This window comes from Nothoprocta perdicaria, unplaced genomic scaffold, assembly GCF_003342845.1.
Source record: "Nothoprocta perdicaria isolate Ctin4 unplaced genomic scaffold, notPer1 scaffold_13, whole genome shotgun sequence".
NCBI lineage: Eukaryota > Metazoa > Chordata > Aves > Tinamiformes > Tinamidae > Nothoprocta > Nothoprocta perdicaria.
Genome location: NW_020454427.1, coordinates 6,950,528 through 6,964,205, shown reverse-complemented (window position 1 = coordinate 6,964,205; position 13,678 = coordinate 6,950,528). Strand labels below are relative to the sequence as shown.

Below are 13,678 nucleotides of genomic sequence, written 5' to 3'. Positions count from 1 at the left end.
GAAAAAATGTTTTTTCCACCYGCCCACCTGCTTAGACGCTGTGAGAGCTAATATTCAAAACAGACAAATGTCTGTCTAATGCARAGGCATTTGATGCAGTAGCCAGAAGAATTTTTGATTCATATATTTCTGGGGCTTCTTCCTTCAAAATTACTATAAGAAAGCTGAGGCTCTCGCTGTCCTTTTTTAAGCAGTTCATGAGGCCAAGAGAAGTCAATAGCGTTTGGAAGCTGGGAGGATTTGCCTTTGACCTGTCTCCGAGGTCTGGCGGGGCTGTGGAAATGCTGAATAGAAGATGTGCAGTTGTTCTCCAAGTGCATGTGTGCTATGCTGGCCGCATTGAATTGCAAATAGATGCAGCTCCCTTTTCAAACAAAACAACCTTAAGAGAATTTGCCAAGCTGGGCAGTGCCCAACAGTGGGGATTGTTGTGCCCTTAGCGTGAGCTCTACATTAAGCACTTGTCACTTGTTTGGCTTTAATTGTTTGGAGTGCCAATAGCTGTAGTAAGGGGGGAAAAAAAAAAACAAAAAATCGCCAAAAAACCAGTGTTACCACCTTGTCTTCCAGTCCTTTTTTTTCTTCCTTCAGTTGTTTTTGGTTTATTCCTTCCTCTTACTATGAATGTTCTCTTGTTTCAGAGTAACTGGTCTGGAAGTGCTCCTGACTCGGTGCAGACCAGGAGGGTGGTCATTTCTCACAACATGGATAAAGCGCTCAAAGAAGGTGAGTCTGAAGTGGGATAAGAGGACACTGAGCTTYTTTTGGCCTCTAAACTAAGTAGTTTATTAGGTATCATTTTACATGGATTATGCCAGATCATAGGAGTCCTGATGACATTTGGAACGAATGGTGGAGTATGAACATTGCATCTCTCAAAGAAACATATTCCAGTTATATGCTGTATTTCCACTTACATACTTTGCATTTTGGATACATACATTGGAATTGGAAAAGAAACCTTTATTTAACCAGCAAGAATTCAGAGGTAGTGGGGCAGTTTGGAAAGAGAGAGAGCAGCTTTTGTGGAATATTGGAGGAAAGAGTTGTGTTTAACTTCCCTTCTGATACTTGCACATAAGAGAAACCTGTATGTTTGTAAAAAACATGACAGCTCTTCATCTGAGGTATTTATTCAGCAGATCATTCAGTTAGATACATAACTGTATCCTTATTCAGTAAGCTAAAAGAAATTTACCAAGGATAAATRATGTTCTTTTTTGAGTTAGGACCTACCATCATGACAGCTCACTTGTCTTTCTGCTCTTTCTTTTCAGAATAGATACTACCTTCACACTGTGTGCTTTGGACAATAAAGTTGTCAGATTGATCATATTTCTCCCAAGCCTAATTAAGTGACTAATGAAGCCAACTTGTCTCCAGCTACACAATTTATCATGATGAGACTGCGTCTTTCATTCTGTTTGCTCTATTATCTATAGATTTAAGCATTTTTTTTAAGTCACTCAAATATGAGATGTTGGATGATCCCCCGAAAGAAATATCTTACTTTTAATAGAATAAAACGCTCTGTGGAGAGGTCACATTCCTTGCTCTTTAACAGTTCTGAAATCTGTAGCTGTCTTTATGCCATGAACACTTATTTACAGGCTCAGGGTTAAATAATGATAAATAATGGTCCTCTCCATATTTGTTTTGTTTCTGCTATGCTGTAATCTTACAGTGATGAGAATTAAAAAGCATTTGTAATTCCCAGGTATTTTGCTTGCTATCAACTGTCTAGATCTAAGGTGAAATTCCACAAAATGTTTTAGAGTCTTGTCCAGGTAGTAGATTTTCAGTTCTCCTAAGGTGATGATCTGGGGAAAAGTTCAGACTTCTGGCAATGCCACATGAGGTTTTCAGTAAATACTGTCAGACTGTCATGGTTTATGGGATTTGGCATTTTTTTTTAAATCCAATTTTATTTTGGTTTACCTTCCCTTGAAGATACAAGGGGAACATTTTTAGAGGAGCCAACAGAAATGCTTTCAGAAATTTTATTCCTGGATATAAAAAGACAGCCTTTTGGTTAATTTTGACTACTTCAGCTGTTCTTTAACGTCTKTGTTACATAAATTTTACTTAAGCTCTCATTAGATGCTTTTAGCTACTTTGTTCTTTTCCTTGGCATCTTTCGTATAGTCTATTAATACAGTTGGAAGGATAGATACTGGTGGCCATCCTTATTTTTAATTGAAGGAATTATTTATGTTTCCATTATAAACTGATTTTAGTAAGCAGTCTTATTTTAATAAACTTAAAACTATTATGGGCTTTTTCCTCGCTACTAATCTGCTGTTAATAGTCTCCTTGTCTTGGATAGTTTTGCTTCTTGCCAAAGGCAGCATAACAACATTATTTAGAACTGTCATTCTAAAACGTAGTTGCTTACTCTGCCAGAAAGGAACTGCYGTTTATTTCTGTCTACTGCTTAGTTATCTGCTTTTTTTCCTATCCTGCATTGAYAACATAATAGTATAAGAGGACAGTGCTTCAGGTGCTTTTTTATGGACTTAATTAGAGCTTGCTTGCGTAAGCTGCAGATACTGGATAGGGGAAGGCTACGAACCAGCCCTGCTGGCAGGCAGCTTTTTTTATGAAGGGTCCAAAAATAGAACAATTGTAAAATAAGTAGACTTTCCTTGCTGGATGTGCTGGAAAGATGGCCTTGTAGTTTTAAGTCCTTTTTTGATTGGTCGTGCTTATGTGACTAATAGTGAAATGATTTTTTTAGCCTTTTATTAATGAGTTGGCTTGATTATCATTTGTGCTGCTTTTATTTTGCGCAGAGAAAAGATGGGCTAGTTTTATAAGTACTTTAATACTTCATGTTTTAACATTGCATGTTTCTTTTCTGATGACCTCGTGTTTTTATCCCATATAGCAAGATAGTTCAGGCAAATGTCTTTTAAGGGAGACTAAATGGGGTCAGATCCAAGTCCTTGTGCAATGTAATGTTTAGGCTGAGGGCCATAACAGTCAGCAGATTTATCTGCCATGATTTTTTTTATCCAGTCTCCCAGGAGTTGAAGTTCGTTTTCCATTTTAACATCCAGTTAGTGAGTATCCTGTGGTATTTCTGCTCTTCTTCGCAGTCAGTCTTTGACCTTGCTACCTCTAGTGACTCAGTAGTTTGAGAAAACTTTGTCTCTTTATTAATTATCTACCTTTGGGGGTCATTTATGAGTAAAAAACAAACAAGCAAATAAAACAGTGTGGGCACTCATACAAATCTCACCAGAAATATGCTAGCARTTTTTTTTTCAGCTATGAAAATTGTCTATTTAATCATGTCCTTTATTTCCCATCTCTTAAAATATTCCATGCCAGAATGCCACCTCTTACTCCATAGTTGCTTAGCCTCCTTTAAAGCACTTCTTGAGTGAGGTCTTGTTGAAAACATTGGGAATCTGAGTAGATTATATCTTTGGATGAGATCTCACCTATCTGTGTTTTGAAATAGATTTTTTTTTTCAGTTTTTAGGACAGGGACTTCCTGCTATAAAAAAGCTTTATTCCGCTGTATCGTATTTCCCAATTTAAGATCTGCTCTTTGATATTTAGAAACAAAATTCACCGTAACTCCTGCCCTGCTTTGTTTGAAAAGCTGTATTTTTTTTCACAGCACTCAAAATTCAACCCAAACAGCTCCTTTTTTTTTTAAAATTAAAAATGCAAGTCAAGAGAGTCCACACTCTTTTACATAGAAGCTATCCATTTATGTATGCAATGATAACATCTATTCTCTTAGGAAACATGACCATTTTATAGGGTTTGAGTAATGTTAGAAAATGTGAGCATATCATGAAAAGTTGRTATTTTTTCCTAGCTTAAACATTAATAAGGCAGTTTAAATCTAACAACAGCATTTATAGCTAGTACCTGAAGCAGATGCGCAGTTCTTGAAGTCTGGGAGCTTGCACAGAATTTTGCCAGCCTTTAATACCATAGTCTAAATGAAGATTTCTTGAGCATAAGAAACTTCAGTAAATAAAGATACTTTTAAGCATAGAAGTCATTGTTTTGATTTGTATTGTATGGCAAAAACTATAGCTAAAATACAACAATGAATAAATGGTATTTATCCCTTGAAATTAATAATCTACTAGAAATGAGAGTTGAATGCATTCAGATTATTTATAAGCCGTTCTCTAAGGCTTTAATAGAGAAACATTTTATTTTGAATTCAGGATGAAGGTAGGGCTTCTTTGTTTTGTTGGATTTTGGTGCTCTTGAATTTGGTGCTGTGATAGGACAGCTTTACAATGACTCTTAGCTGTTTGGTGGTTTCCTAATGCAGGATCTTAACAGATTTAATGTTGCACTTTTATTTTACTGATTGTGAGGCTTGTTGGTGCAGAATAGCTGAAACCAGAACAAATTTCAGTGTTGAGACTCAGCCTTCTCTTGATTAATATAGTCCAAGAAGAGCTTTGGATTTGACCGTAACAGATTTTTGTTTTTCCTTCTTCCCATGTATGTTCAGAAAAAGATGCCTACTTGTCTGTTTGAAACTTGGTGGTCTGTGTATGTATTAACGTAGTTGACATAGAGAATGTGGTTCAGGTCTTACTTTTTATTTTCTTTTGAGAAAATGGACTAGTATGTAGTCCTTGCTGCGAACAGTCAGATTTCTGTGCCTGTTTTTTCACAAAGATAGGCAATGAAACTTAACAGTGTAGTATCTGCCTAGTGCAAAGCTCTGTAAATCACAGATTTGAAGCCAGTGTGAGCTGCTGGGTAGGGTTTTGCCACACCACATTACCCTGAGCAGTGCAGAAGAGCCGGTAGCAGTTGCCTCAGGCTTGTGTGAAAGGCGCACAAAGCTTCTGGCCGTGTACTGCCAGCACTGCCTTAGTCTACAGTCTTTAAAAAGACTAATTGAATAGGCCCAACTTCACATTTATGTGGGAATGGCTTTTATTCAGCTTATTACAGTTGGGAGCCTGGATCTAACTTAATTTAGGGAATCCAGCAGAAATTTCTGCAGTGTTGTAGCAGTCTCATCGCATCTGCACTTCTGATTCACTCAGAGGCATCTGTTTGGATTATGTTGGGAGACGCTGACCTGGGGCTTGCCCTAAGTATCCCTCTGCTCCTATTGTTCCTTTCTTTTTTTCACACTAGTAGTTTTCTATGTTTTAAGGAACAAGCAATGTAAAAACAACAAAAATGGACAAGCAGATTCCTCATCTAGAGGAAGCAAACCACCCTGAAAAAAACCCATCTTGCATTTGTGTTTCTGTAGGGTATCCAGAGAGGCCCCAGCTGTGCTCACAGGCCGAAACCTAAAGCAGTGACAGCKCCTCATGGCCAGGGTGACACGTGCTGATGAGACAGTGCCATCCTAGCACARGATGCTCTTAGGGGCCGCGGCTGATGCTTTAATACTCGGTCTCTTGGTATTTGCTTAGGTAAATAGATAAGTGAACCAGCAAATCAAGCTCTAGCACTCGTGTCACTGTTCATTTGGGGCTCTGGCATACATATGTGTTCTGGTCTTTAAAGTACGCCAGATTTTATAGAAAACAGCACAGTTCAGCTGTTGTCATTCAGAGAGGGCAGCAATGCTCATGAGTGATAATTAAATTCTAGAAAAGAGGTAGAGAAATATAGAAAAGGTAGGTGTAGAAAATACATTTGAAAATGAGAAAATCCATTTAGGGTGTTGGAAGTGTRTAACTGACAGAAACCCCCAGCAAAGTGAAATGTTTAGGACTCGTACAGCTTAATTTTTGGCCACAATTAGTGATCTTTAGTTTGAAACTGAATTTCTGAAACTGAAATTCTGTGGACCTTTCCTGGTGATGCACCTACATAAAAGAATCATCATCGCCTTGCCTTGTTTGAGCGGGTGTCTTTCTGGTTTAATAATTCTTGTTCCAGATATTTTGACTGTCAGTTTAATTAAATTGTGAGGGTTGTGCTCTCAAATTACCGTAGTAATTAGCACAGTCACCTATCTGAATGGTGTGCTCGACTACAACAGACAGTACTGTGGGGGGAAATTAAACATTGCATGTGACAGCAGTTATAGAGAGAACTAGGACCTAGGTTTATTTGGGAGAAGGGTAGCGTGAAAGTGCAATTACAAATTAAGGATTGATTGGAATAGCTACATGTTCTGAAAGAGAATAGAGTCTGGGAGGTTGAGATGTGAATTTTGCTCTGTTTTTGAGGAGTTCTACCCTGGAGAGATAAGGCGCCCTCACTCCCCTGCAGCCCAGCTCAGCTTCTTAAGCAAAGGGCAGCTGAAAAAATTCATGCCTTTGCCCTCTTGCACTTACTTTAGAGTACAGAACATGTCTGCAAGAGATCATCTGTGAGTGATAATGATCACCAGTGCACCATGTTTGAATGCACTTGGGAAATGATGGGTGTCTTGTAGAATAGCTGAAAAGAAAGTACCCTTGCTGGGAGYGGCTTTCCAGAGCATTTCGAATGCAGCAGAAGAGGAGAATCTCAAGCAGAAAAGGGTGGTTGCAGAAGGACATGGTGACAACAGTGTGGGAAAAACACTTAGGAAAATGTGTATTGTCATAGGAGACTTACAGGAGACTTTTAAAAATACTCTTCCCAGTTAATCTTAGATGTATGGAAGCATTACTCTTCTGCTCTTTTATCACATGATCTTCACCTTTTATAACCATTTTTTATCAGTCTTTATTGAATGTAGGTTTCAGTGTAATACAATTTCTTCCGTTTTTAAAATGGGGTGAAGTTGGGTCAGTTTCAGAGTTTGCAATTCCCATTCATCAAAGTGTTTAGTATTTTTTAGTATTTTTCCCTTGTGGATCAGGATGAAGTGTTGAAATTTCAAAGCTTCCATCTATTTGTTTATTTGGTGAAAAGTTCCTTTTTTGCCCTGAATAATTCATTTTAGAAGCCTTGAGATGACTTAGTAAAAGGCTTTTAATGTATGATGTCTCAATGAGGGAACTAAGTTTCTTTATAAACCTTTAATCTTCTCTCTTTTTTTTTTGTTAAGCRAGGCAATGTAGAATGAAGTCAGTATTTCAGGCAGGCAAAGTATTCATTGTAAGTTATTATGCTATTATTACATTAGTTCACTGTCAGAGTGCCAGGGAGATTTCAGTAGTTTGCTACGCAGCCACACAAACAGTGTCCTTCAGAGCAGAAAGCAAGAAATGATGAATCAATGAATACTTTAAACTATGGACTTATTCTGACAAATGAAGCATGCATTTTATATTGGAAGTCCCAGATCAGGATGTCTGATAAAGAAGTTGCTCAGATTCTTAGGTGTTTGACGTTTCCTCCCTGATTTATTCCTTAGTAGCAAACTGAGTAGGTGTTTGTTTATTACTATTTTTTTTTCTTTAATATTCTGCTTTTTTGCACCTTTTTGGCAGTGCTGAACATGGCCCATCATGTGTGCTTCCTGAGCACCTCCTGCTCCCTTCTGGAGCTCYGGGGACATCTGCCACTAAAGCATCAGTAAAACTGGCTAAACACAAATGTTGTCAAAAAGAAAAACAATGGAAAATGGTGTTGCTGAGAAATTTRCAATTACACTTACCTGGGTTGTTACTTATAAATATAGCTTGGAATACCACGGTATTTTTATGGTTCCTGCTGTTTCACTAATCTCCTTTCTCTCTTCTCTATCTAGCTGCTCTGACCCTCGGAAGCATTGTCAGTATTGTCTTCTGAGCTCCCCAAATCTTGCCGCTTGCTTTAACAGTGGCTTTGGAGTTGAAATTGAGTTCATATTTAAAGAAAGGTTGGCTTTGGTCTGCCACATCCAAATTAGATGATAGTTCACATAATCAAATCTACTTACTGCCTGAGAGGCAGGTATTAGTTCAAGGTTTGTGCATTGCTGGTAACCTGCCTCTATGACCAAATCCACTTACTGGCTTTGCAGAGTGACCGCCAGTAACCTCTCTTAGGTGAAGATTTCTTTAACATCACCAACCTTTCTCTCTTTGGAGAGAATATTAACCGAAAGAGTGAGATCCACAGCCTTTTAGCCATGAGCTTGTGGAGGAGTGGGGTAAGGGGTTAATTCTGTACTCTCCTGGTGTGTTTTCCCCTTTTGCAGATTTATATATTTATTGTTTTTATTTTTTCTCCTTTTAGTGTTCGACTACAGCTATAGAGATTACATCCTGTCCTGGTATGGGCAGCTCAGCAGAGATGAAGGGCAGCTGTATCAGCTGCTCTCCGAAGACTTTTGGGAGATTGCCAAGCAGCTGCGACAGAGGCTGAGTCACATTGATGTAGTTAAAGTTGTCTGCACGGACGTGGTGAAAGCTTTACTCACACACTTCTGTGATCTTAAAGGAGCCAGTGTCAGGTAAAAACAAAACACTGCTTTTCTGTTTGTCTCTTTGCTTTTATATATCAAAGCAGTAAAGATTGCTGTCACATTTTGATAGACAAGTGGTGAAGAAAACGGGCTTCTACCAGCTTTAGAGATGAAGCATACTTAAAGGCATCTCTAAGACCTGTGGAAGGAGACACCTTCTCTTTTCTCAGAGCTTGAATTTGCCACTGGCTCTGCTTCATCTATGAATCCTTGGCTTGCTCTAGGAATTGAGCAATTTGAGCAGTTCCTGCAAGTTCTGTGAACCTGCCAGGGCACAAGAAAAGCACTCTGAGAGCGTTCAAGAGACAACAGTTATTTGCACCTTTCCCAAGAAAAGCACAAGGGTTTCATTCCATTGAATTTCCTGTTTTTCTGTCTCCAGGAGGCAAGGCCTTATGGTTTCTGACAGTGGTCTGTCTTGCAGCAAATAGCTACCTTCACCAAAGGAAAAAAAGAAATTCCTAGTTTTCTTTCTCTGTTCAGGTTGTCTTTTTTTTTGTCAGTGCTGTCCTTGTGCACACTGTGCCCCAGTTGTAGTTGCAAATGGTGACTCCTCCGTCTCTGCAGTTCCCTGATCTGAGTGAACGTTCATGGGCTTGTAATTCGGGCTTGTGTTTGTGCTTACTTGCATTTCAGTTATCCTAAGTGAAGTATGCTTCATCCTAAGTAAAGTATGCTTTCAGCATTCACATGGGGCTGTTTTGGTATGAGGATGTTTTGCTCACAGTTAGAGCAATGTAGTTCGAACTCTCCTTGAGAGAAAATGAAGGAGAGCTCTTTTCTGTCCATGGCCAGTCCATAYACTGCCATTTGTAGTGTTCAGGGGTAAGAAAATTAGGATATTTTCCATTGAACTTTTTCCGCTTTGGAATGTTACATGCACCTTAGTTAACATTGATTAGAAAGACTGCAGTAATATAGTAAAGAAAAACAGCAGGGTTTAAGAAAACACAACACAACTATAGCTGAAGATCTTGTATGGGTTAAAGTTTTGGATGCATTGACTTTTCCTACCATAGCCTAAGGCTGTGGCTTCACAAGGAGAGCCTGGTTTGGAAGTGCCTAGCTGCAGATCAAAGATCTTACCAGCCATGTGATACAAACTGTGAAGCACTAATATATCCTCAAGCTGCTCATCCAGACTTGCTCAAAAAGCCTGGGAAGCTTTATAGAAATGGGACAGGGCTCACTTTTACTCCGCAGACACAGAGTGTGCTCAATGCTAAGCCATGTGATAGGGCAAGTTAACAGAGATGGGACTGTGTGCTCATACCTGAGGCAGGTCGGATTTGTATTCTCAGGTGATCTAAGATGCATATAAAAAGCTTGAAATCACAGTCAAAGATGATGACACTACTTTTTTATTTCTTAAGAGAACCTGTGGTGCTAAGAATATATATTTTTTTTTCATTATTTAATTATCTCTCACCTACTGTAGTGTTTGCTGTGCTAGAGCCTGCTGATGTGTTAAACCATGGACAAACTGTGTTGCTTCCAGCTAGAGTCCCTTGAAAAATTTTCAATATATTGCAATGTGCATATATATATATATATATATGTGTGTGTGTGTGTGTGAAGTTTCCAGCTTAAATACAGAAAACTATTTGTTAGCTAGGGAATGCAGATTTTGTTGATCTATCTTTGCTTTGTGTCCACATTTTAAAAATTGTAGTAAGTTTAAATAAATATCTCTAAAAATGGACCCAATTAGTTTAGGGTGAGGAATACTGTGGAGCGGAGACTATAATTAGCACAAGGTTTCTCTCCTGTTGTGGTGCTCCCTGCAACACTGCATCTTGTTTCCGGCAGTGCTTTTATAGGAGGGCTGGCCAAGAGGCTCCTGCAGCTGCACGGAGGCTCGTGCATGGTGGCCCTTGCCTTATAGCTGCTCTAGCTGCCTTTTCTTCCCTAAGGTCTCATTCATGCATTTTCTCCTTGGCTACTTAAAGCAGTGTATAAACAAGCTGAATCCTAGCAGTGCTGCTTGATATTATGAAGGATGGATCGTGTCCTGAGCAGGGTGGGAATTAATGCTGGAGAGCTGCTTGTTGGAGTGTGTGCAGTTGGAGTCTGAGGGACTTGGCAAAGTAAAAACAAATAGTAAATGTGTCTCTGTGAAGTCCACATGGAAGGAAGGGAGGTTTCCTCCCACTTGCTGTGGGCTAATAATAACCACAACAGATACTACCACAGAACTATTAACATTTGATATATAGCACTGTGGGCTGGTAGTCACCAACCTGCAGTGAAGGCAGGCAGTAAAATGAAATGGGAAGGTTGTTAATCTTCATCCATGCTTGAGCCCCTGGGTTTTTGAGTAGCTCTCGGTGAGAACTATGAGACAGTCTGATTTTTCCTACGTTTTTCAGTAGGGAATATTCTTTTTTTGTCTTGAAACTGCAGCCAGGCATCTTGATTCTAAGAGCAGGAGAAAATTTGTTTCTGCAGCTAGGGGATATGCAGTGTGACAGGCTGCTTTTGGCAGGTTAGCCGTGCCCTGGTGTCTGATGGGATGCTCAGCCGTGTGTATTTTGGCTGGGTTTGAAGCTGAAGTCACGACTCAGCCCTCGGGGACTACAGGATACTTTTGGTCGTGATCCAGAGCCCATGTTTAAGATCTCTAAAAGTCTCAGGAAGCATGATGGAGGAGCGTGGTAGAGAAGCTGCTCTGACAAGTGATCAGTATGACAAGTAACTTGGACGTTTAAGATTATATTGGGCATATTTTGATAGTATTACCCTCATTTTCTGTCTCTGCCTTCCTCAATCTGTCAGTAACACAGCTTAGCTCATAATTCTCTTGGCTCCATGTGAGTACCTTTGTCTACAYAGGATATGTAACTGCTGTATTATTGTGCTTATTGTATTTATTACAATATGTAGTATGATGTAACACTTAAAAGGGGCTGTCACACACAAAGTGATCAAGGATGGCTTAGTACAAAGGGAATTTAGACACTTGACATTTAATTTGGTTAATCCGGTACAGGCATCCAAGTTGTCATGATAGCTGCTACACACCTCCCACTGCTCTGCTTTGCTTTTTTAATGCCATTTGCCTCCCACAAGCAAGGAACACCAAGAGCTGCWTATCGCACTTGGCCTCTGGAAATGAGTATCAAGAGGATTAGTCTGAATTTGTAGAAGGTTGTTGCAATGAGAGCAGATGTGTGAAAATGCTAAGAATAAAGCAGTCCTGAAAAGCCAGGTTATGAACACGTTGTTAAGGTTAGCTCATGGGTAGTGTCTGAAGGTCTGAAGCTCTCCAGTATCCCTAAGTAAGAGAGAGGGAAGTCTGGGCAAAAAGTTTCATGATTTGCAACCCAGTATTACCTAGACACTACAATAACCGTGAGCCTCATTACGCTCTTATAGGTCATACTGAATTTTGTGACTCATTTGCCCATCGTTTGGGTCTGAGTGTTACATGCTGAATGATTTACATTGTAGGAGCTAGCYGTGGCCAAAGAGGTCACTGGAAAATTTTCTCCATGTACAAATAGAGGAATTATCCAAACAGTTATATGAGGTGATTTGTGAAACTTGCTGGTGTATCCTGATAAGATGGCAAGATGACTGCAAAGGAAATTTTGGGGCTGGCTTTTTTTTAAGCAGGTACTTTTTTCAGGTATGTTTGTGATGTTGTCTTATAAAGGCCTCAGTTAATTTCTTTTGTTTCTTAGAAAGTTCAAAGCAGTTCTAATTCAGCTGCAGTGTCAAGAAGCTGAGAGATCTGAGGGCGATGCAGGTGAAGAGCTGCAGGCTGCATGTGGTGCTGGTAGCTCTCAATGGATTTAATGAAAGCGTGTGCTGAGTGTGGAGCCTGCTGAKGAACAGCATTTAGAGCGAGTTGCATGTGCACTTCAGCTCACAATTGCACTGATTGCGACTTCAATGCGACTGTGTGAGACTCTGTCTTGAAATATTGAGTAAAGAAATGGCAAGAATGAATGGAGCATTTTGTGAGTTTTTCATTAGAAATTGACCCTCATGCAATTTCCTGTAGTTGTTAATGTTTTGAGGACTTTTTGTCTTGGTGGTATTTATTTACTCACTTCCTATTTCTGAAGCAGGCAGATTTATCATGTGTGTTGTCATGAGGTCCCTGGTCTCTCCTCTACACATTTCCTAGTGAGTGTATGTATTTCTGAGATGCCTACCTTGGGCCAGAAGTACTGCCACGTTCATGAGCTGGACCATCTAAATGACAGATATTTCATATGAACATATAACATATGTTACTTCAGGCTTGATTGCTGAAGAAGATGCAAATGAATTGTTGCCATTTGCAATCATTTCTCTTGTACTTAAAGCAGATAAGATGAATCTGGTTTACAGAGCTTGTATGATGCCTRTCTTGCAGCTGTTTGCCACACTGCCAGATTTATATTACTTTGCTGTGCACAGTTGTGTTCAAAATTTATGGATAATTGGCTAGGCTTTCAAAGCTCGCTATAAATATATGCATGTGGTTTTGGTTAAGAGTTTTCTGTGATTGCTAAGTGAATTAAGACTTATGAGACTGACTCACAGTCCTAATAACACATATGTCCAAAATTGTATAGAAAGATAAGTAATACACGCATTGCTGTTTGTGTGATTTAATAGGGCCTTAATAAGTGTTGAGCTGGAGAGATGCAGTGGTGCTCTGCCTCTCGCTGCTCTGCAGCTTCACGTGTAGCTGTGAGGAGGAGCCCGAGCTGCAGAGGATGCTGCTTTCTGGGCAGGCCTTTTGTTGATAGAGCAGGTTTTCCCTACAGGCTGAGCAGTGGGTAACATGGAGGCAAACAGCAGTATAATGTATAGTGTAATGCAAAGGAGGATCTCAGCCTCAGTGTCTTTCTGTCTGTCTCACCATCAGCAAATTGATTTATGCTGTAATGCTGCCTGCTTCCCTTCCTGCTTGGAGTCACCTCTTTATTTCTCTTGTCCAAACAGTGATGAAAACATCAGAATTTGTTGGTAGAAATTACAGCCCTATTTGGCACTGGTATGCTGGGCTTGATTAGTGGTGAATTTCCTTTATCCCTTTTACAGATATCTCGTATGGACCTGTGCCTTCCCTTTTCCTTTTTAGACCACAGTTTAGGTACTCTTTGGCTAGGGAAAAAATGAAAGAGCCTGTCTTCGAGAAATCCATGTTCTCTTGGATAATGGTGATGATTCCAGAAAAAAATGTTAGCACTTCAGGACATTTGTTCTCAGAAAGAATTAAATTAATAGGATATGTTGTTTAAATGTTTAAAGTCTTTCCTTTCCTTTCCTTTCCTTTCCTTTCCTTTCCTTTCCTTTCCTTTCCTTTCCTTTCCTTTCCTTTCCTTTCCTTTCCTTTCCTTTCCTTTC

At 39.5% G+C, this 13,678-nt stretch overlaps 1 protein-coding gene across 1 annotated transcript in view; it reads left to right on the top strand.

The window, feature by feature from the left end:
* Window positions 1-646: 646 nt before the first annotated feature.
* The window catches only part of SNX25 (sorting nexin 25), a 58,457-nt gene continuing 45,425 nt past the window's right edge, over window positions 647-13,678 (top strand). The window contains exons 1-2 of the mRNA XM_026033497.1: window positions 647-726; window positions 8,107-8,323. Of these exons, the coding sequence (XP_025889282.1) occupies window positions 705-726; window positions 8,107-8,323 (239 nt within the window). The 5' untranslated portion in view covers window positions 647-704. The remainder of the gene's footprint in view (window positions 727-8,106; window positions 8,324-13,678) is intronic.